The sequence below is a fragment of the Sphaeramia orbicularis genome, chromosome 1 (assembly GCF_902148855.1).
Source record: "Sphaeramia orbicularis chromosome 1, fSphaOr1.1, whole genome shotgun sequence".
NCBI lineage: Eukaryota > Metazoa > Chordata > Actinopteri > Kurtiformes > Apogonidae > Sphaeramia > Sphaeramia orbicularis.
This window is the reverse complement of record NC_043957.1, coordinates 6892143-6916080: the sequence shown is the minus strand read 5'-3', so window position 1 is coordinate 6916080 and position 23938 is coordinate 6892143. Positions and strand designations below refer to the sequence as shown.

The 23938-nt window shown below is 40.5% G+C and overlaps 1 protein-coding gene across 1 annotated transcript in view; it reads left to right on the top strand.

Annotated features, from left to right (window-relative positions):
* cacna1ab (calcium channel, voltage-dependent, P/Q type, alpha 1A subunit, b) overlaps positions 1-20618 on the top strand; it is a 331651-nt gene extending 311033 nt beyond the window's left edge. Inside the window, 3 exon segments of the mRNA XM_030154455.1 lie at positions 9342-9543; positions 15070-15308; positions 17471-20618. Coding sequence (XP_030010315.1) covers positions 9342-9543; positions 15070-15308; positions 17471-18199 — 1170 coding nt within the window. The 3' untranslated portion in view covers positions 18200-20618.
* The last annotated feature ends 3320 nt before the right edge of the window (positions 20619-23938 follow it).

Here is a 23938-nt window from a genome sequence, read left to right as displayed (position 1 = left end):
TGATTTATACAGATGATATAGGATATATGTAGACAATAAAGGATATATACAGGTAATATAGGGTATATACAGGTAATATATAATATATACAAGGTAAAATCAGGAAAACAGTGCATGTGTTGTGATTATTGCACTGAACTTTAATAAGTGAATGCGCTGTAAAAAAAAAAAAAATCCAGTGTCTTTTAGTTTTTTATGTATTTATTTGTGACCAAAAGTGTCTTGTTTTTGCAAAATAACTTTCTTTGAGATAAAAACAAAAGCATATGTTGAAGGACGACGTTCCCGTGCAGGACTTCTACATGATATGACGAAGCCTCTGGCTGCTGTTACACACACACACACACACACACACACACACACATACATTCATGACCATCGCCTACATGTCATTGCGTCCCTCTGCTCTCACTCTGGTGTGTTGGTGTTGGTGGCTCCATCCAGTGCTGTTTGCTGTATGAGCTTTAAGAGGAGATGAAGATGAAGATGAGTGGTTCAACAGTGTGTCAGACAGGAGCTCAGTTTATCACAGGAGTGGGAGAGATAGAAGAGAGAGAAGAGCAGAGTGGATCTGATGTGTGTTCAGGGATTAAAGAGCATCTGACAGGTTCAACTGTAGATCCAACATCTGATTGGTTCAACTGCAGGATCATAATAATAGGACATGGAAGTTGATTGGTTGGTGTCAGTGTTAGCAGTGATGTCATTGGTGACATCACTACAAAAAACTACAAAGTATGAGAAAATGTGAGCAGGTTCCTCCTCCTCCTCCTTTTCCTCTTCCTCCTCCTCCTTTTCCTCTTCTTCCTCCTCCTCTCCCTCCTCCTCTTCTTCCTCCTCCTCCTCTTTAACCTGTCAGTTGCTCTTTCATATTTCCCTCTCTTCTCTTCTGCTCTTAAACCTGTAGGTTCTTTAGTCTAATCAGTTCCATTTTTCCATTTTAAGGCCTTTTTCGTGGGTTTGCTTTATATTTAAATGGATGTTTGAGTGCAAACAGACTCCAACCTATGACCCCCCCCCCCCCCCCCAAACAGACTCCACACCTATGACACCCCTGCCCCCCGGAGCCCACAGTGGATGGTGATCAGTACTGAACAGAGGCAGGACTAGACCGCTGTGTGTGTGTGTATATGTGTGTGTGTACATATGTGTGTGTGTGTGTGTGTTTCCTGTTACTTACTGTCTTCTAACACTGCTCTGCCTTTCAGAGACCCCCCCATGTTTCGGTAAGTGTGTGTGTGTGTGTGTGTGTGTGAGTGACGGCGTCCTCTGTCTGCACTCATTTATTTATGTGGTCTTCCTTTAATTAACCGGTTTCTCTTTCTTCTTTTTCCTCTCTGTCTCCTCTCGTTTTCACTTATATTTGTCCGTTTTTTTTCCACCTTTCTTTTTCATTTAATCTGGTTTACGTTCCAAAACTCCTCATCTGATTTTGGTTTTTATTGGATTTCATCTCCTCCAAACTTTTTTTTTTTTTACATCCATATATTCCGTCTCTTTGGGTCCATGTGACCTTTGGTGTGTGTGTGTGTGTGTGTGTTTTGTGTGTGTGTGTGTGTTGATGTGTGTGTGTTCCACTGCTCTGCTCTATGTATCATCTCTGTGTTTACCTGCTCTGCAGCGGAGACGACACAGACCTCGTGGAAATAACTTCAGTGTATGTACCTCCTTCCCTCCTTCTCGTCTTTTTCCCTCTTTTCTTAACTCTCGTTTTTCCAACCACACCGTCATCAATCTGTAGTTTGTGTTTTCTTTCTCCCTTGTGTGGAGTTCCATATGAATGGGGATTGAACTGCAATAGATAGATAGATAGATAGATAGATAGATAGATAGATAGATAGATAGATAGATAGATAGATAGATAGATAGATAGATAGATAGATAGATAGATAGATAGATAGATAGATAGATAGATATCTCTCAAAATGCAAGTATAAAAGATTAAGATACAATCAGAATAAAAGTCCAACCATACAAGAAGTATAAAAACAGTGTAAAAACAATTAAAACACAATCACACAGTTACTTGTAATAAACATCTAAAAATAAATACTATCCACAAATTGCAGTTAAGGATATTGGAAGTGGGTTGGACCAGTAAAACACAAGCATAATAACCTATAAATAATGACAACTCCAGATGTTTCTTGATGTTTTAGTGCAAAAAAAAAACCAAAAAAAAAACATTAAGTCATAAGAATATTTACATTTACAAACTATCCAAACAAAAAAGATGAGAATAACCTGAAAAAAAAAAATTCTTCAGAAAAATAAGTGTAATCTAAAAAGATGGAGAAGTGCCGGATAAAAATTATGGATAAAATTCCCTTCGTTTTCATCTTTGTCAATGTCAGATTGATATAAAATAAATTAATTTCACTCGAGCAATTTTAGCTAGCGGCACCATACGACACTTGACGGTCCGTCACTTGTGGTTTCCAGTCGTCTTCTGGTCCCCACTCTACCTGGAAACATGGAGACTAAAGCTGGGAGAAAGCAGCAGAGTCCTGTCTGGGATTTATTTGAATACGACGACAGAGAAGAAGAGAAAAGATATGACAAAACTAAAATTAATACTGAAACAAAACTAAAACTAAGCATTTAGAAAAAAATGAAAATTAATAAAAACTAGCAAACCTGCTCTAAAAACGAATTAAACCGAACTGAATTAGAGAAAAAAAAGTCCAAACTAAATAAAACTAAACTATAATGAAAATCCAAAACTATTAGAACCTTGTTTTTTTCTTCCCAGTTTTAAAGTACTGCAGCTTTAAGGCAGAACCCAAACTTTTGGAAGTGTGTTCAGACCCAGTGGAAGTCCGTTTACTGTGGTTTTATGTACCGTCCCAGTTAATCCACTCCATCTGAGCTGTGTAGATACAGTGAATCCTACTGGTCCATCTGGTCCTCCACCTTCTGTCACAGAACCATGGTCTCGTTGTCATAAAACGCTCCTCCCTCCTCTTTTTTTTTTTTTTCCTCTCTGCTTCCCTCCATCCTGTCCTCTTCTGCCTCCTCCTCTTCTTCGTCTCTTCTGTCTCTGCTTGTGTTACGGTTGCTCTTCCCTCCGTCGTTTGTCGTCTCTGATGCGTTCCTCTGGACTTTTACTTGTATGCAGCGTGTGTTCCTGTATGTTCTGTTCATGTCGTTAGCCTCATAATAGAATTAAAGTCCAACACAAATGGAAAAAGTCTGTGGACACATTGAATCCAGGTGTTTCTGTTCTAACAGGGGTCTGGGATCCAAAACAATAAGGACTAATGTCAGAATAGAGTTTTATATTATGGGATAAATATCATATTGATTATTAATATTGATGAACAGGACATCTGACAGCTGTAGACATGATGTGTCCCAATATTTATGTCCATATAGTTTAGAAACATCAATATTTCCTTATAGTTTAAAGGTAGATTTTTCTTCCTCTGTCAGATGTGATGAAAGTAGATGGTTAGCAAAAAATAAAGGAATAAAATGAACAAAATAAGCAACAAAACTAGAAAAGCACTCAGAGAGCGCAGACCTCCATCAAGGCAGATCAGTGATGGTTAGATGTGGAAGAAAATTATTATTTACAGTCACGGATAAAAAAAAAAAAAAAATAAAATCATTGTTGAATGGTGAAGTCCAAACCATCTGTGAGTCATTTTAGAAACAAAGATAACAATGGAACCCAAACGAACCAATACACTGATATCTATCCCATAATATAAAACTCTATTCTGACATTAGTCCTTACTGTTTTGGATCCCAGACCCCTGTTAGAACAGAAACACCTGGATTCAACGGGTCCACAGACTTTTGTCCATTTGTGTATTGCTTCAGTCGTTATTTTATGATGCTAACGGTATGTGTGTGTGTTGCATCGCCGCAGACCGGGTCAACAGTTCTGATGAAAGCATGGACTGGCCTGAACATGGACTGTTGGCCTGATGGGACTGTTGGCCTGACGGGGGTTTGGCAGCGCCCGCCTGCATGTTGGTAGTCCTGCATGACGGTGCAGAGCTGTGAGATGAAAGCACCGACAGTAGGAGGCCATGCTTCAGCCCAGGGAGGCAGCCAGTAGACCCTTAAGGTGGAATGACTGGGGGGGCGGTGTCATCTTCAACAGTCTTAAATGTCTGACACAGCTGATGCAATTTTGGAGCATGGAAAATATCACAGTTTTAGAAGTTTTTTTAAAGGTGCAGGAGACTTTCGTGACCAATGTTTCATCAGATCTGTCCAACCTCAGTCTTATCCTCAGTATCATGAATCTGTTCGTCTGTCTGTCGTTACTCACCTGAATCTCTTCCTCATGGTGAACAGTGTCTTAGTTCCATACACCAGAAACAAACCATGTGTTTACAAACAGAACCAGGAGGGAACTCGGGCATCTGAGGAATTTTGTTGCGACGTGCATTGTGGAAAACTGTAGGTTTGCACAGCTGCCTGACAGCGGCAGCGACACCATATGATATTATATGGATGAAAAAAACACGACGCAGAAATGACTGAAACGCGGAAACGGCTGGAGGGAAGTGGAGCTCCAGCCGTTTCCTCGTCATGTTTGTTGCAGCTTCCACTGCCATGCGGAGCTCCGCTTCCCACAATGCACATCGTGACAAAATTCCTCAGATGCCTGAGTTCCCTCCCGGTTCTGTTTGTAAACACATGGTTTGTTTGTGGTGGATGGAACTAAGAAACTGTTGACCGTAATGCAAGAGATTCAGGTGAGTAATGACAGACAGACGAACAGATTCATGATACTGAGGATATGACTGAGGATGGACAGATATGATGAAAAATTGGTCATGAAAGTTTCCCGCACCTTTGATTCTTGTTTTCTCTTCCTATTAACAAAAAATAAAGTTACTCCCTGACAAAAATGGGAAAAATGGACCAAAAACACCTGGTTTTTTTTTTTTTTTTTTTTCATTTTCTGAGACTGGATGTTGACATTTTAAAGGAAAGGGCGCCAATGCCTCTGTCACAAAGATTCTTACGAACAATTGGGTTTGTTTGAAACTTCCAGTTTGTACAAAATCTGGACATTGTAGACATGCTCCCTCCACAAATGTCTACGAGCTCCAGATTTTGTTCCTTTAAAACAACATCCGGTCTCAGAAAATGAAAAAAACAGGTGTTTTTGGTCTGTTTTTCCATTTGTCAGGTAGTAACTTTGTTTTTTCTTAATAGAAAGACAAAACAAGGATCAATCTTTTTTTTAAATTTGGTTTATTTGTTTTGACACTGAAAAAGAAAAATGCCTTTAAATTCAATATATATTCTTCTATTTTAAAATGAAGATCAATTAACCACTAGTTTTTCTTTTGTTTCTGAAAAGAAAATCCACTTAGCAACAGATCCATTGACCGAGCATGTCTATGATGTCCAGATTTCGTACAAGCCCGTCATTCCTAAGAATCTTTGTGACCTCAATGGCATTAGCGCTGTTTCCTTTAAAATGACAGTCTCAGAGAATGAAAAAAATAAAACAGCTGTTTTTGGTCAGTTTTTCCATTTCTATCAGGTAGTAACTTTATTTTTTGTTATTAGAGAAAACGAAAATCAATCCATTTTTTACATTTGATTTGTTTTGACACTGAAAAAGAAAAATGCCTTGAAATTCAATATTTATTCTTCTATTTTAAAACAAAAATCAATTAACCACTAGTATGTTTTGTTTCTGAAAATAAAATCCACTTACCAACAGATCCACTGACCATCACACAAGTCAATTTGCATTTCAGGCACAAAAACTTCCAATCAGAAGCGTTTTCTTCAGTGTTGAATGTCCATAATTGTTCTGATAATTGTACGTAATAATGAATTGATGAAAAAGCACCAAAGTGAGGCTGTTTTCAGTTTTAGAGTTAATGACAACAGTGAAATGAATGTAAAACATACTGAAATGAATTAACTTAGTCTAATTTACACAGTATTTCAAATGTGCATATAAATTCAAATAGTAAACTAGAAGCACTCGGAGAGCGCAGACCTCCGCCAAGGCTGATCAGTGGCGCCCCCCGTGGGCCCCCCCAGCCCCGATCATCACCAAAATTTAATCATTTCTTCCTTATCCCATTTCCAACAAACCCTAAAAATTTCATCCAAATCTGTCCATAACTTTTTGAGTTATGTTGCACACTAACGGACAGACAAACAAACAAACAAACAGACAAACCCTGGCAAAAACATAACCTCCTTGGCGGAGGTAACTAACCTGTTAATTCACTTATAAAGTTTTTATTTATGTGCAGAAGGTCTGTTGGTTTAGTAAAGTTTAAATGTCCACACGTATGTGTTGGGTTCTGCATGTTGGTGGGTTCTAAATTTGAAGGGATGGTCCACCTGGTTCTGCAGGTACCACCGTCCTGGTTTATGTTTATGGGGGTTTATGGTAACAATATGGAGAATGGAACGACGATACTGGACAACGACGGTCCGGGTACGTCACAACCATCCGATTTCTGTTGGGAAATTAAAAAGTGAAAAACAAAACAACCTTATTTCGTTTTGAAATCAGTAAAAAAAAAAAAAAGGACTTGAATCCATTATTCGTACTTTTCATATTCTATTGAGAATCCACAATCGGAAAACCAAAACATGACTCAGTATTTCATTAACCATGAACAAATCAAACCGAGGCACGGCATTGGACCCATATTTAATATTTTAAATGACCAAAAATAGTCACTTGCCTCCTAAAGGCTTAAATGAACCCCCCAAAAGAAAAAAACTTGAATATCTACTTTTCATTTTGTCATAATTTCCACAGATTTGTCTGTTCATTTACTTTTGCAGTAAGTTTGTTCAACTGTAAAGAATCTTTATGGACACTGTTATGAAATATCAGCGCTTACATCTGTATTTTTTACATTTTCTGTTTTTGTCTCTGAAACACAACATGCATCAACTGGTTTAGTTTGTGAGAAATTACACAGTATTTTCTGCGATTTCTTACTAAAAGGCACAGACGATCAGAACGTGACAAGTTATCCGCTGCCATGGCAACGACGTCCAACTGTTCATGTTTGGATTGTCGTACATTTTCAGCCTGTTCATGTTTGGATTGTCGTACATTTTCAGCCTGTTCATGTTTGGATTGTCGTACATTTTCAGCCTGTTTACGAATGATGTGAATCGTGGATATTGATGAAATGTGTCTTCCCTGTGGAAGAGCGCGCTGGTGCATGTGAGGCATGGTTTCTGCAGCCGTCCTTCATGCTTGCTGTTTGTCTTTTTGGCCATTTCTTTTCCTTTTCCCGTCAGCTTCCTGTTTCTCTGTGGCTGTTTCGCCCTCCGTGTCCTGGTGCAGAAGCATGGGATCGATCATGTGTTTGTCGGAGGCATTGGTTTAGATTTGAAGATCCTACTGATGGAGTCTGGGTCAAATAGTCTGAATGGAAGTGGTTAGTGCAGGAAGAAACAGGAAACTATTCATATGATACAGAATGGAATCTGTTCATATCTGAACTGTCTAAGAGGCCTGGTAACCATGATGATTTAGGCAGCGTTTGACCACGTATCGACAGCATAACCTGAACTATCAATGTTTTTTTTTTTAATTTGGGCGTAAACATAGCTTACATTGAACGTTTCCATAACGTCTGGATAATTTATTCAAACGAAAGCTCAGCGTGTTGTTGGTGTCATAGCCGATAAAAAGGCTGCGAGGATTTGAATCAGAACTGCACTAAACATCGCCCTTATCAGCATCACCGTTATGTGCCAAGAAAAGGACAGAACGTCTTTAGCTGAAGGTCCTGTATGCTCTGTATTTTTCATATATTCCATATTTTTTGTATATTCCATATTTTTGTATATTTCATATTTTTGTATATACTACCTATTTTTTGTATATTCCATATTTTTGTATATTTCATATTTTTGTATATACTACCTATTTTTTGTATATTCCATATTTTTGTATATTTCATATTTTTGTATACTGCATATTTTTTGTATATTCCATATTTTTCATATATTCCATATTTTTATATATTTCATATTTTTGTATATTCCATATTTTTCATATATTCCTTATTTTTTGTGTATTTCATATTTTTGTATATATTGCGTATTTTTTGTATATTCTGTATTTTTCATATATTCAATATTTTTCATATTATTCTGTCCTTGCTACTTCCCCAGTGCAGCTAGACAGATAGCTAACTCCTCAATGATGACACCTGTTGATGATTTGTTCACATTTCTTCATCGTAGAGATGACTCACAGGGGTGTAAAACTGAAATAACAAACACATAGAGCAGAATTTTACAAACACAAATAAAACCACCATGTCCCTCTAAGATGACATGCAACCATGAGTAGTTAGCGTTAGCATGCTAAGATTCGCAGCTAACGCGCTAATCGCTAGCTTAAATGCTAATTAGAGAAGAACATCTTTTTAGCGTCTTTCATTACACAAATACAAACCCCACTAACTTCTACAAGACTACACAGAACACACAGAACGTTTACACACACGTACAGGCTGTGTTTGGCCCAGAACACAGAGCTGCTGTCATTTTCAGTAGGCACTTGGCCAAGACGTTAGAACAGAAAGTGCCTCGCGCAACATCCGGTTTGCCTTTCACATTAAGAACGGAAAACTTAAAACTCTTACAAAATAAAACACACAGCCCTGAAAATATATAAGAACACAAAAATAAAGCCATATATTCCATATTTTTGTTATATCCCGTATTTTTTTGTATATTCAATGTTTTTTATATATTTCATATTTTTGTGATAGTCCATATTTTTTGTATATCCTGTATTTTTCATATATTTCGTATTTTTTGTATATTCTGTAGTTTTTGTATATTCCATATTTTTCATATAATCCATATTTTTCGTACATTCTATATTTTTCTTATATTTCATATTTCTCATATATTCCATTTTTTTTTTTGCATATTGCACATTTTTCATATATTTCATATTTTTCGTATATTCTATATTTTTCGTACATTCTATAATTTTCGTACATTCTATAATTTTCATACATTCTGTGTTTCTCATTTATTCCGTATTATTTGTTCTTTGTATTTATGCAGTTGTTTGTATTTATGCAGTTATGCAGTTGTTTATATTTGCTGTTTGACCCCAGTCAGACTCATAAAAACTAAAACACTCAAACTGAAGGACGATAACAGTGACGTCATAACCTCCGTAAACATCAGTGAAGGGGGGGTGGGTGTCTCTGAGGACGGACTGGTCTCAAACCAACCATCTGACTTCTTCTCTGTCTTGTTGCTCTTCCCTCTCCCGTCCCCCTTCGTCTGCCCCTGTCCCCTCTCCTTTTTTTGTTTTTTTTGTTTGTTTTTTTTATGGTTGCGTCCTTCTCGTGCAGGCCGTCACAGACACCAGCCCCATGCGTCGCTCCACCTCCAGCCTGGTCCACGGGCGTCCGGGCAGAAACGTCCGGCTGGAGGACTACTCTCTGGAGAGGGAGGTGTCCGAGGAGGGGAGACACGGCGGAGGACGGCGGCACCGGGACCGCAGTCACCGCACCTCCCAACGCTCGCTCACCAGATACACCGACGTAGACACGGGTGAGTCACTTGGACCAGAATGGTGGGTTTACTGGGGTCTACGTAGGGTTAGGGTTAGGGATAAGGCTAGGGTTAGATTAGATTAGATTAGATTAGATTTTTTGGTTTAGAGTACATTAGATTTATTTAGATTAGATAGATTTGATTTGATTATGTTAGTTTAGATTTGATTAGATTACATTAGATTAGATTAGTCAAATTGCATTAGATTTGATTTGATTAGTCAATTTATATTAGATTAGATTAGATTTTTTTGGTTTAGGGTACATCAGATTTATTTAGATTAGATAGATTTGATTCGATTACATTAGTTTAGATTTAATTAGATTACATTATTTTAGTTAGATTAGATTAGATTAGATTAGATTAGATTAGATTAGGTTATCTTAATTTAGTTTAAATTAGATTAGGTTAGATTAGATTAGGTTAGGTTATCTTAATTTAGTTTAGATTAGATTAGGTTAGATTAGTTTAGGTTAGAATAGATTAGATTAGGTTACATTAATTTAGTTTAAATTAGATTAGGTTAGATTTGTTTTGTTTAGATTAGATTTATTCAGATTAGATTAGATTAGATTTATGTTAGTTTAGATTTGTTTCGATTAGATTACATTAGATTAGATTAAATAGAATTGTATTAATCCTTTGAGAGAAAGGAAAGGAAAACCTGGATTCAGCAGGTCCACAGACTGTGGTCCATTTCAGTTATACAGTTAGAATGTGAGGATAAACATATGTATATGCTTTCAGACCCAGTGTTTTCATATTGAAGTCGTCTGGTTAAGTGTTTGTACGTTTACGTGCCTACAGTGACATTAACACGTCAAAAACACTATTTAACAGCATTAACTGCCGCGTCGAACACTTCATTTCCTTATTATCTTCAGAATCGTCCACTTCAACGTTAACATGTTTAATGATCGGGTGTAACGGCTTTGGTTCAGAGTGACTCCCTGGAGCTTTTAGTCCAGGGGTGTCAAACTCATTTGAGTTCAGGGGCCAAATCCTCCCAGTATGATCTCAAGTGGGTTGGACCAGTAAAATTAATAAGATAATAATTTAGAAATAATGCCAACTCCAAACATTTCAATGTGTTTTATAGTGAAAAAAGTCAAATTATATTCCAGAAACATTTACATCTATAAACTGTCCTTTTAAAAATGTGAATAACATGAACAACCAGGAAAAAACTGACATTTATTAAGAAAAATAAGTGCAATTTTAACTCTATTCCGCCTCTGTTTATCATTTGAAAATGTGCATTAAAACTTACAGATCACAACAGATCTGCAAAATGCACCAAGTATTTTAGTAACTGGCAGAATATTAGTAAAATTATACTTACTTCTCTTAGGACATTTCTAGTTTTTCATATTTTTTTGTGAAAGCCTAGTTTGTAAATGTACACAATTTCATGTTATTTCATTTTTTACACTAAAACAAGAAGGAAAAATTTGGAGTTGTCATTATTTGTAGGTTTTTATGTTAATATTTTACTGATCTGACCTACTTCAGACTAAAGTAGGGCTTTATATGGGCCCTAAAGTAAAAGGATTGACTGTTAATGTCTTCAGTGTAATTTTTGCATTTCACAAATACATCCCAGGGGCCAGATTGGACCCTTTGGTGGGCCGAATTTGGCCCCCAGGCCGCATGTTTGACACCTGTGTTTTAGAGCAGGGGTGTCAAACTCATTTTCCTCCGGGGGCCACATTCATCCCAATTTAATCTGAAGTGGGCCGGACCTGTAAAATAATAACATGACAGCCAATAAATAATGACAACTTCAAATTGTTTTAGTGCACAAAATGACATTCAATTATGCCAATATTCACATTTACAAACTATCCAAACAAAAAGGATGTGAATAACCTGAAAAAAATTAAATTTGTTAAGAAATATAAGAACAATTTTATCAATGTTATGCCTCGATTCATCATTTATACATGTGCGTTACAGATCTGATCTAAAAAGGCACACAACATTTAGTAACAGGCAGAAAAGAGTTCAAATTGGGCTGAATTTTCTTTAGACATTTCCAGTTGTTCATATTTGTTCAGGTTATTCACATTTTATTGTTACAGGATAGTTTGTAAATGTAAGTATTTTCATAATTTAATGTTTTTTGCATTAAATCAAAGAGAAAAAATTAGTGTTGTCATTACTTATAGATTATTATAATACTATTTTTGAGTTTGATGCCCTAACTTGCACTTTGTAAATTCATCCCGCGGGCCAGATCAGAGCCTTTGGTGGGCCGGATCGGACCCTTTGGTGGGCCGGATCAGACCCTTTGTTGGGCCGGATCGGACCCTTTGGTGGGCCGCATCGGACCCTTTGGTGGGCCGCATCAGACCCTTTGGTGGGCTGGATTTGGCCCCCAGGCCGCATGTTTGACACCTGTGTTTTAGAGGAAGTGCAGTGGAGTCGTACCAACGCTGACATGGTGTTCAGCACAATGACCTGAAAAAAGGGTGTGTGAGCGCAACACTGTGCACAAACACGCACACACATACACACAGGCCACTTCAGCACTAATTGCGAGTGCAAATTGCATGCTTCACTTGTAAAACTAATCCAACCAGGCTGACACGGTTCAAGTGTAAACCCTCAGTATAATTGAAGAGCTGTGTAATCTGACGGAGGAGCCTCTGGTCTGAGTCCAATTTAGAGTCCTGATGGGGTTGGAAATGAGTTTTAGTACGTTTGACTGCACAGGTGGAGTGGACGGAGGTGGACGTACAGGAAGGGAATGTTTTTAAGGACATTTACTCACATCTGTTCATCTACTGCAGGGTTCTCAAACTCATGTTCTTTCAGGTTCCACATTCAGCCTGATTTGATCTGCAGTGGGCCGGACCAGTAAAATAATAACAGAATAACCTAGAAATAATGACAACTGCACATTTTTCTTTGTTTTAGTGCAGGGCTGTCAAACATGCGTCCCGGGGGCCAAAATTGACCCACCAAAGGTTCCAGTCCGGCCCCTGGGATGAATTAGCAGAGTGCACATACAGACCAATATGGTCTCAAGTGAAATAACAGCATAATAACCTATAAAAAGAATGACTCCATATTTTCTTCTGGGTTTTATGTGAAAAAAATATTACATTATGACTATAAAAAATGACAACTTCAAATTTTTGTCTGTGTTTTAGTGCAAAAAATAACATCAAATTAAGAAAATACTTACTTTTATGAACTATCCAAACAAAAAATGTGAATAACCTGAAAAAACTGAAATTTCTTCAGAAAAATTAGTGCAATTTTAACAATATTCTGCCTCCACTTCTCATTTGTCCATGTGCATTATGGATCAGATCTACAAAGACACTAAACACTGAGGAACAGGAAGAAAAGAGTTCAAATTGGGCTGAATTTTCTTTAGACATTTCAGGTTGTTCATATTTGTTCAGGTTATTCACATTTTATTGTTACAGGATAGTTTGTAAATGTAAATATTTTCATAATTTTATGTTATTTTTTGCACTAAAACAAAGACAAAAAATTGAAGTTGTCATTATCTGTAGACATAATGTAATATTTTTTTCACATCAACCCCAGAAGAAAATCTGCAGTCCTTCTTTTTTGTCGGTTCTTCTGCTGTTATTATTTGGCTGTAGATCATATTGGTCTGTATGTGGAACCTGAACTAAAATGAGTTCCACAGCCTTGACTGTGGAATTTTTACACTTTGTAAATTCATCCCAGGGGCCGGAATGGAACCTTTGGTGGGACGCATTAGGCCCCTGGGACGCATGTTTGACACCCCTGATCTAGTTGGTTTAAGTTGACATCGTTTTCTTACATAGAGCGGGTCGTCCAATAACTGAAGGGTTGGCGGTTCGAATCCCGCTCTGTCCTAGTCAGTCCGTTGTGTCCTTGGGCAAGACACTTCACCCTCCTTGCCTCCAGTGCCACTCACACTGGTGTATGAATGTTTGGTGGTAGTCGGAGGGGCCTTAGGCGCAAAATGGCAGCCATGCTTCTGTCAGTCTGTCCCAGGACAGCTGTGGCTACAGATGTAGTTTACCACCACCAGAGGGAGAATGTGAGAGCGAATGAATAATGGGTCAATAATGTAAAGCGCTTTGGGTGTCTAGAAAGGTGCTATATAAATCCAATCCATTATTATTATTATTATTATTATTATTATTATTATTATTATTATTATTATTATTAATGGAGGATTATGGTTCTCCTCATATCATAACTGCATAACTCAAACGGACAAAAGTCTGTGGACCCGCTGAATCCAGGTGTTTCTGTTCTAACAGCGGTCTGGGATCCAAAACAATAAGGACTAATGTCAGAATAGAGTTTAATATTATGGGATAAACATCCTATTGATTATTAATTACTGATGTTTCTGTGTCCAATCCTCATGAACAGGACATCTGACAGCTGGAGACATGATGTGTCCAAATATTTATGTCCATATAGTTTAGAAACATCAATATTTCACTGTAGTTTAATGGTAGATTTTTCTTCCTCAGGCAGATGTGATGAAAGTAGATGGAAATTATTATTTACAGCCAGAGCAGGAAAAATATTAAAGACATTTAGCGGAAGAACATTGAAAATCCGTCAGGGATAAAAAAAAAAAATTAAAAAAAAATAAATAAAAAAATTGGGGTGGTTTTTAGGTGATTTGGGGGTTTTTTTTGGATTTGGTTTTTAGGAGGTTTTTGTATGATCATGAAGGACCACAAAAATATTTTAGAAATTTAGAGGCAGAACACGGATTACAAAAAAAAAAAAGGGGTGGTTTTTAGGTCATTTTTAGATCATTTTGGGTTTGTTTTTTAGGAGGTTTTTGGGTGATTTCTGGGTTGTTTTGGGGGGGGGGGGGTGTAGGAAGTTTTTCAGTGATCATGAAAGACCACAAAAATATTTTACAAATTTAGAGGTAGAACATTTAAAGTCATGAATGAACCCCCCCCCCCCCATCTCTGAGTCATTTTGGAAACAAAGATAACAATTGAACCCAAACTAACTAATGCACTGATATCTATCCCATAATATAAAACTATATTCTGACATTAATCATTGTTGTTTTGGTTCCCAGACCCCCCTGTCCACATATTTATGTCCATATAGTTTAGAAACATCAGTATTTCACTGAAGTTTAATGGTAGATTTTTCTTCCCACCAATTATTTTATTTATTTCTTTATGTAGAATAGGCAACAAAACCAAGTAATCCCACTTAGCCTTTACAGATGAAACAGATTAGAAGAAAACAAACAAAACCTGCACATATACATAAAAACAAAGTGTGACTTCATTTGCATATTCGAAAAGCAGTGGGAGGAAGTAGAACTTATTTAGTCCCGCCCCTTCTCCACTAAACAGTCCATCAACAGAATAAATGAAAACTCCATTCCCTCAGATCAGTTCATGTCCACAGATAAATGCAAACAGCAGTGGTGTCCTGTTCCATGTTCTGCTCAAACTGGACAGTGGGTTCTGATCCGGGTTTAGGATGGGGGGTGTTTTTTCGTACTTTGACACTTATCTCTGCCAGGTCTGGGCACAGACCTCAGCACCACCACTCAGTCGGGCGACCTGCCACCCAAAGAGCGGGAGCGGGACCGTGGCCGGACCAAGGACCGCCGCCACCATCACCACCACCACCACCACCACAGCTCCATGGACAAGGACCGCTACGGGCCCGACCGCCACGACTACCCCCACAGGCATCCGCACGACCGCCACTGGTCCCGTTCGCCCAGCGAGGGGCCCGATGGGCGGGGCCAGAGACAGGTGGGCTCCAAAGATACGCAGATGAAAGTGGACTTAGAAATGAGTAAAAATGAATATGTTCAATGGATGGACAGTCACATGACCTGATTTATTTAACTTTTATCACCTTAGTACTATTATAGTTGAAAATGTAATGAGTATGCAATTAATTTAACCCTTAAAGACCCAAACGTCCACCGTTAACCTAAACCATCTACTGATCTAAACTGTTTAATACCTGTTGATCCACTAATCCTATCAATACATGACAGTAATTGGTGTAAAATGCAGATTTAGCTCAGTTATTCATAGGATAAAATGAAAAACATTTCACAAAATACTACCCAGATGGAAGTGGAGTTCGAAATGATTAACAATTAATATGTTGAATGGACAAACAGTCACATGACCTGATTTATTTAACCTTTATCACCTTAGTACTATTATAGTTAAAAATGTAATGAATATGTAATTAAATTAATCCTTAAAGACCCAAAAAACCACTAGAGACCAAAACCATCTACTGATCTAAACTGTTTAATACCTGTTGATCCACTAATCCTATCAATACATGTCAATAATTGGTGTAAAATGTTGTTTAATCTTAATTATTTACAGTATAAAATGTACAAAAACTTGTAAAACGAGAAAAAAAATGCAAAAAATTCAGAAAAAATGAACCAAAAAAACCCTTCAAATGTGGCATAAACATGAACAAATTCTTCTGAAGTGAGAAGAAAATGAGAAAAATGCTTAAAAAAAAAAAAAAAAAGAAAGAAAGAAAAAAAATATATGAAAAAAATACACAAGGAAGAAAAATAAAATGTACATACAAATGTATGTATTTATTTAACCCATAAAGACCCAAACATCCACCTTTAACCTAAGCCATCTACTTATGTAAACTATTTAATACCTGTTGATCCTTTAATTCTATCAATACATGTCAATAATTGGTGTAAAATGCAGTTCTTCGTCTTTTCATGGTCATTAGATATGACCATATTTGGATGTTCAGAGGCTCCGTAGTTAACGTGGAAACACTGTCATCTTCTACAACATTGTGGATGGACACACTGGGTTTATGAATATTAAATAATAAATAAAATTAATAAGAACGAATAGAAAAATGTACAAAAAAATAAATAATGTGGGAAAAAATAAGCAAAAAGAAACTAGAATAAAGTAAAAAAAAAAAAAAAAAAGAATAAAATAGCTGACAAACTGAATATAAACAAAAATAAAATAATAAATAACACGGAGAAAATGAGCAAGAAAATGAACAAAAAAGCCAGTTATCACTAAAATGAAGAAAATCAATAACATAAATTAACAAAAAAAATAAGCAAAGAGAACAAAATATGCCACAAAATGAACAAAATTTAAAAAAAAAAAAAAAAAGCATAGAGTTGGATCAATAACAGTGGATGGACACACTGGGTTTATGATCAGTTAATGACAGATTGGACTGAAAAAAGTCACTTTTTTCGGTTTTCTCTGTTTTTCATGTAATAATCCTCAATTTTAATCCAAGCTTTAATGAACATCTGCATGATCAGTGAATTAAATATAACAAAATACCTGATTTATACTGAAAAAATGCAAAATACAGATGATAATATTAGAATAAATGGTGATAAATCTCTTGAGAAAAATGAATTTGGGAGCTGACATAAAAGTAGCTCTGGGTCTTTTTGGGTTAAATGGAACTCCATGTGATGAATCCAAATTAGTGTTAATATTTAAATTTTGCCACAAGAGGGCAGCAACAAACTGCAGATAAACTCAACTGCATATTTGTTCTCAGTAACTGTAACAGATTATAGTTTTTTATCTTTGATGCTTTTCTGTTCAATGTTGATATAAACATCCCATAATGACCTCAGACGAAGGCTGAGTTTTAATCCAGGAACGTTTCCGTTGATTCCAGAGACACTCATTAATGGATCTCAATCTCTCTTTTTTCTGTTATGCTTTTTTCTTTGTCACTGTTTTTCTCTCTGTCCATTTTTCTTGGATGTGATTTGTGGCTTCTCGGTGTCAATTTTTTGCCTCATCCTGTTTTGAACGCTTTCGCTGCTGTTCCTCTGGGTCACCTGCGCTCTGCTCTACTTTGGTCTCTGTTGTTGTTGTTGTTGTTGTTGTGGTGCGGTTTGATTTTCCTTGTTTACATTTTGCTGTAGGGCAGTAGTTCGGTGAGCGGCAGCCCGGTCCCCTCCACCTCGGGGACCAGCACTCCGCGGAGAGGCCGTCGTCAGCTGCCTCAGACCCCTGCTGTCCCCCGCCCGCACGTCACCTACTCCCCCGCCGTCCGCAAGCCCAGCTACGGCCCCCCCGGGCCCGGCCGCCTGCGCTCGCCCTCCCCCCGACACTTCTCTCCACCGGACCATGACAGAGGCTACCACCACCGGCCCCCGTCGCGCCACGCCTCCCCCCACCACGGGGGCTCCTCGTCCAGGCACGGCTCACCACGGTCCCCCAGGCACCAGTCCCCGCGTTCGCCCCTCCACGGCTCGCCTCGGTCCCCCCATCGGGGCCGTTGGAGCGGGCCCCCACCCGGGGACAGCCTGGAGGGCGACGGGCCCTTCTATGAGCGTGACTACGAGTACGAGCGGCACCACGAGCCCCCCGCCTACGAGCAAAGCCTCTCTCATGGCAACCCGCACCCGCATGGGGGGAATCCTCACCCGCACCCGCGCTCACCAAGGACTGCCCGCCACGGACCCCCTCAGCCCCCTCACCCGCATCCACGTAGGGTGCCCAATGGCTACCGCTCATCCTCACCTTCCCCACATCGGCGGGGACCGCCCGGGGGGCCTCCCCACCCGCACCACCGCCCCCCTCATGCCCGAGGGCCTCGCAAGGGCCTGCACGAACCTTATAGCGAGACGGACGAGGACGACTGGTGCTAGCGACCACAGGGAAAAGGGCAGGAGAGGAGAACAGCCGCCTCCGGTGCTCTGGCCTGGAACATGTAGACTTTAAGAGTTGGTCGAGCAGATGCTTTGGGGGGGGGGGGGGGGGGGTGTCAATGTCCTCCTCTGCCTCTTCCTTCACCCCTTGGACTCTTAATGAGGTAAAGGGGCGGGGGAGAGGGAGGTGACGGTGCTGCAAAAAAGCCTTTTACATGTTTTTTTGTTTGACTCAAATCGGCAACAGAGCAGCACATGGTTACGACGAAACGAAAAAGACAGCGAAGACCGCTACGCACGAGGCCCGGGCAAGGTTTAGCACCTCCTCCCTCAGTCTCAGAACTCCACTTCCCAGAGTTCTGTGCTTGACCTCCGAGGCCAGGCCTCAGAGGTGGGAGTGGAGGGAACAGCACGGCACCGACGATCGCAGCCTCAGAGTTCTTCTTCTCTGTGAGACTATTCGGTGATCGGTGAGTTGTGACCGGTCTGCTTCTGAAAAAGCCTGAAAAACGAGCCGGAACTCAGAGTCTGCTGCTTTGACTCTGCTCCTTGAACAGAAACCTTAAAGAAAAATAAATTAATAAAAGCCAGGACCCCCCCTTAACCCTTACATGCCAAGCTATGCCTCCAGAAAATCAAACTTGAACAATGAAGAACAAAAATGAAAACTTTACACGATGAACAATGAAAAGAAAAAAAAAAGGGAGAACAACCACTTTATCTTTAATCTTTTCCTTTCCAAAGGGACAGAACCAGGAAGCTCCGCCTATACTGCAAAAACCAGCCAATCACAGCGCTGGCTGATATTCGATGAGTTTTATCATCTCTGTTTACTGTTAAAAGACTCATATAATGCTGACGGTTGAACTGCTGTGACATCACTTCCTGTCTGGTGGCAGTGGTGAAAGGAGGTGGGGTCATGGCGACAGCCCACTGGGCGGGTCGGGCAGGGGAGTGGGCTCCGGTAATTAGAGAAGGGAGTCGGACACTTCGTCGAACCCCTTCCTCCTCGGTTACCGGCGCAAGTTGTGAAAGATGACCCGACAGGAAATGACATCACATGGTCGAATGGGGCGGAGGAGAGGAAAAGAGGGATGGGGGAAAAGACTAATTTCTTCAGTATTTCTTCTATCGATTACTTCTCCTTCTTGTTCTTCTTCGGACATTGGAGCTTGGTTCTTCTGTTGCATTCGCTCAGCCTCCTTTGATCTTTTTCGGAGTCCAAAATTTGATGGAAACCTGCATGACTGATTAAATACATACTAGAGAGGAAATCTTACCGGTGTGGGTGGGACCTAGGGGCTTTATAGGAAACTTTACATTTAGGTTTACAAAGAAGTTCCCTTTTCTCTGACTCTCTCTCTCTCGGATCTCAAGGTTTAGAAGTTTGCTTTTTACCGAGACACTTCGGTGGTCGGTCGGCCATTTTGTTCAGTTTCCGCCGACTGAGTTTCAACAACATCCGAAGACAGGAAACGCCGCAGGATCACGTCGAAGTTTCCTGAGAACAAAGAGAGAGAAAGAGCAGCGAGAAGCGAACCTTTTTTCCACACTTCGTTTATTATTGTTAATGATGATAGTCTTATGAATAATGATATCAATGTCAATGCAAAATGATGATGACAATGATGATGATCGATTGATTGATTGATTGATAGAACTGTTGCTGTAGATTTGTTGTCATGTTATTCGGAGTTCAAGTATGCTATGTCCATCTTGTTTACATCCGTTACGTTTTTATCCCCCCCTCCCCCCCCCCCCCCCCCCCCTTCCAACGACGTTTACCGGGTTCCTGATGCCTTTCTTGCGATGTTTCAGGGCAACGACGGCACAACGGGAACATTCACCAATAACAGCGTTGCGTGTTATAACGCAACTCTTAAAGATACGCTCTCTTCGGAACGATGGAGGTGGAGGTCAGGGTTGAGATTCCGAAACCTGACCGAACATGACGATTTCTGGGATCAGTACTCTTTTGTCGAAGCCAACCCAAAGATCAAGAATTCACACTCAGAGTGAAAGGGTAGAGGAAATCACCGAGAACCGTGGAAGAGTTTGTCTTGCATTTTTACACTGCGATAGATCTCGAAACAAGCCAGACTGAGACACAAAAAAAAAAAAAAAAAAAAAAACCAAGGTTGAATTCTTCCACTCGCAGCCAAAAAATAATTGACGAATCTCAATCGTTCCCCTCTGTCTGGCTCTGTACTTTTGTCGCCAGCGGTGACGGCACAGTTATTGGCGATACAGTGTTGGTGTCAGTCAGTATTAGGTGGTGGTGTTCTTTTTTTTTGGCCACCAGAGGGCAATTATCAGCACACATTCTCCGTCATGCCTTCCCCCCTTCTTGAGGACAGCCTCCAGGCTACATCTCGGTAGAATCTCCTCTCAAACACCTTGGCTTATTTATCTTTGGAAGCAAAAAAAGAAAAAAAAATGGTAGATCAAGTCTAGACCTAGTAAGAGAATGTGGATGTGGATGTAGCCTCGGAGATGCCATATCTGTCCGTTTGTCCGTCTGTCCTTATGTTTGCCTAATGCTGACCCTCCCCACCCCCTAACCCCCCCAACCCCTCCCCCTTTTCCAACTCCTTCTCTCAGGTCTGGATAACCAGAGAACAGTCACCAAATCAATCACAGATTCAATCACAGGAGGTCGTAGCATCGCTTAAACCTCCTCTGCCAAAAACCCACTTCAGTATCCGCAAACCTCCGCTCATCTATCTATCGCTTTTGTTTGTTTGTTTTTTTCTGTCCGGTTGCTTTAACATCTGTTCACTTGCCAGAAAGCAACACTAAAGATACAAAAAAAAAAGGCATCGCAGGACAGAAACACTTAGGACTACTTTCATCCTTATTGTTATGAGGGACAACAATTATTGAATATTCAATAACTCTAGGACAAGATGATAAAAATATAGATAAATATAGACGATAATCTACAGATATATCTAGATATAATGCATAGATGTAGTCATAGGTATCAGAGTATAATTAGAGGTTTAGATATTTATTTATTTACTTATTTTACATGCCGCTCATGACACGGTCGGTGATCTAGCTACTCTTTGAAAACCTCGCACTGTTGTTTCTCGCCGCAATTGCAGAAGCCAGAAAACGAACCCCCAGTCCATGTGTTTTGACTCTATGCAGACCTCATTAACGTCCTCATCGCATTATTTCCGAGGAGAAACTGCGACGCTTCGGTACCGTCAACGGATTAACGAAGCAAAATCTGACGAAAATGTGAAGATCGACACCACTTTTGCACACATCACCTGACATGACACCCCCGCAGTATACCCCTCTCTGTCATGTACCTCTGTCGCTGTACCCCCCCCCCCCCCCCCAAACCCTCTTCCTGCTGTACTTTTGCCCGCCCCCCCCCCTCTTTCTCTCTTCCCCTAAAATGTGTTGCCTCCAGGCAGAAGTAGATGACAACAGTGCAGTGAAATGGGGATGGGGGGATGGGGCGGGGGGGGTTTGTTTTTGTTTACTTGTTTGATGGGAGTCGAGGAGCTCTTACCTCTGAGGTTATGGCAGGCGGGGCGCTCCCCACCCCCACCCCCCCCCCACCCAAGAAAAAAAAAAAAAACTCCCTACAGAGCCACAGTGCCTTCTGTATCAGAGTCACATTGGTCACCCGCCACCCCCACCCCTTCCCCCCTGGTCATTCTGTCCATCCCCCCCCACCCCCCTCCCCCTCCTCACCCTCTGTAGTAGATCAACCACACTACGCCTTAACGTCGAGTCCCACCGCCTCCCGCCATAGACACAGGGACGGCGGTGACCATCGAGACTGGGCCAGACGAGGAAACAGCCAAGAGGCGGGACTTGAACGTAGACGCATGACTATGACACGCTTCAGCCAATCAGACGTCAATATTTAATCATTAGTTCATTTTCCAAATCTCACATGATAAACACACAAAAGTATGTATGTTTATAGAGATGGAAACAACATGTGACTGACACGCGGTTTCGAGAATCCCTGAGACAAACATGGCTGCCACGTTAGATGGGAAAAACAACACAACTCTCTCTTTATGTTTATTCGCTCCGAACCAGTCCAACGGAAATGTGCCTAACTCACATTTTCTTTCTTTTTCTATTCTACTCTCGCCACATGACAGACGTTCGTTCTACTCACAGTTTCCGTGGAGACACAGACGTACCGGACGCTGCCAACAAACAGTTCGCCCTCTTGGCTTCATCTTCCTTGTAGGCGTGGCACAAGGGTGCCATTTTGTGTCCATTTTGAGACCTTCCGGGTCCAGTTTCAGGTGGTGTAGTGAGGTTTACAGAGGTGCAAAGCAGTCGGCTTACTTCTCAGGTCCCTCTAGAGTTAGATAGATAGAAACGTAGATGATGTAGGGGAAGCTCCAGAACCAGCGGCTCTTGGATTGAGTTATTGTATGGTTTTACCTGGCATGGCATCAGACGTTGTAATGTTGACACCCCCCCCCCCCCCTCCTTCACTAACCTGCATCACACCCCCCAGACCCCCCCCCCTCCCCATAGCCTGCCGACACACCAACACTTGACGCCAAGCGTGTTGACAGACAGGCAGGTGAAACCCCGCCTCCATTTTAAGCTCCACAACGCCACTCGCTTTTGTCCAGAATTGTAACAGCAGATCCAAAATGGCCGACACACAACACTGCCCCACGTGTGAAAGCATGTTGTGTGTGTGCGCTTTTCTGAGAACAAAAAAAAAAGTGAACATCTGGTGTTTTTTGTTTTGTTTTGTTTTGTTTTTGTTATTTCTGACTTTTCCTTTCGAACGGGGTCGGTGGGGTTGAAAGGTTTTCGCTCAGCCATCGCTTCTTTCGTGTCTTCACCCCTCCGCAGTTTTAACCCCCAGCCAATCATTTTCTTTTTCTTTTCGTCTTCGTTCTGGGGACGAAGGAAAAAAAATAATAATAATAACACCAACCCATCCACTCAGTCGGCTGTGAAATTGTGTCAGCGGGTCAGTCTTGAGGCGACGTGTCAACAAAAACACGATAAAGGGCTCTCTTTAAAAAAATCGTCCGTGGGTTTTCATGTATAGTTAGTGCTGCCAAAAGTCGTGCTTATGTAGCTGAAGCCACGCCGTGGTCTCCCCTTTGTACAGCACTAGATGTGTGCATGCGTGTGTGTGTAGGGGGGGGTGGGGGGGTCAAGAGCGAGGGGTGGGGGGTGGGAGGGGCTACAGGTGATGAGAGACAGCACTTTTTGTTGATTCGGGGGCGGAAGGCGGGTGTTTTTAAAGGGGGTGGGGAGTGGGCGGGGCAGCAGCAGAGGTCGTAACGATGTTAAACACAATTTCACGACGGCACTGGACCACTGTTTTCTGACTCATGTTCACGCTCACATGCCATTGGCTCACGTCATCCCTGCCCACGCTTGGTCCCACGCTGAGGGGGCGGGGCTACTGCAGCGACAGGGAGACATTTGTATACGAATGCAGAGCGGCGTTTAGTTTAGTTTCATACAAGTGTGTGTGGGATGCGTGTGTCGCAGCAAGTGATCGTCGTTTTCATCGGTTAATTGATTATTTGGTGAGCCAGTTTGTCTGTAAAATGTTTAAATTGGACATTTAGGTTTTTTTTGCTGTTGAACTTGGAGTTTGGAAATTCACACAAATTAAAACAAAGTAAAAGTAGAATGTAATAATTTTGCATTTTTATTTATTTTTTATTTATGTTTTGTTTTCAATTTGTGTTGAGTTTACTAGTTTTCTGTTCAGTTTTCCTT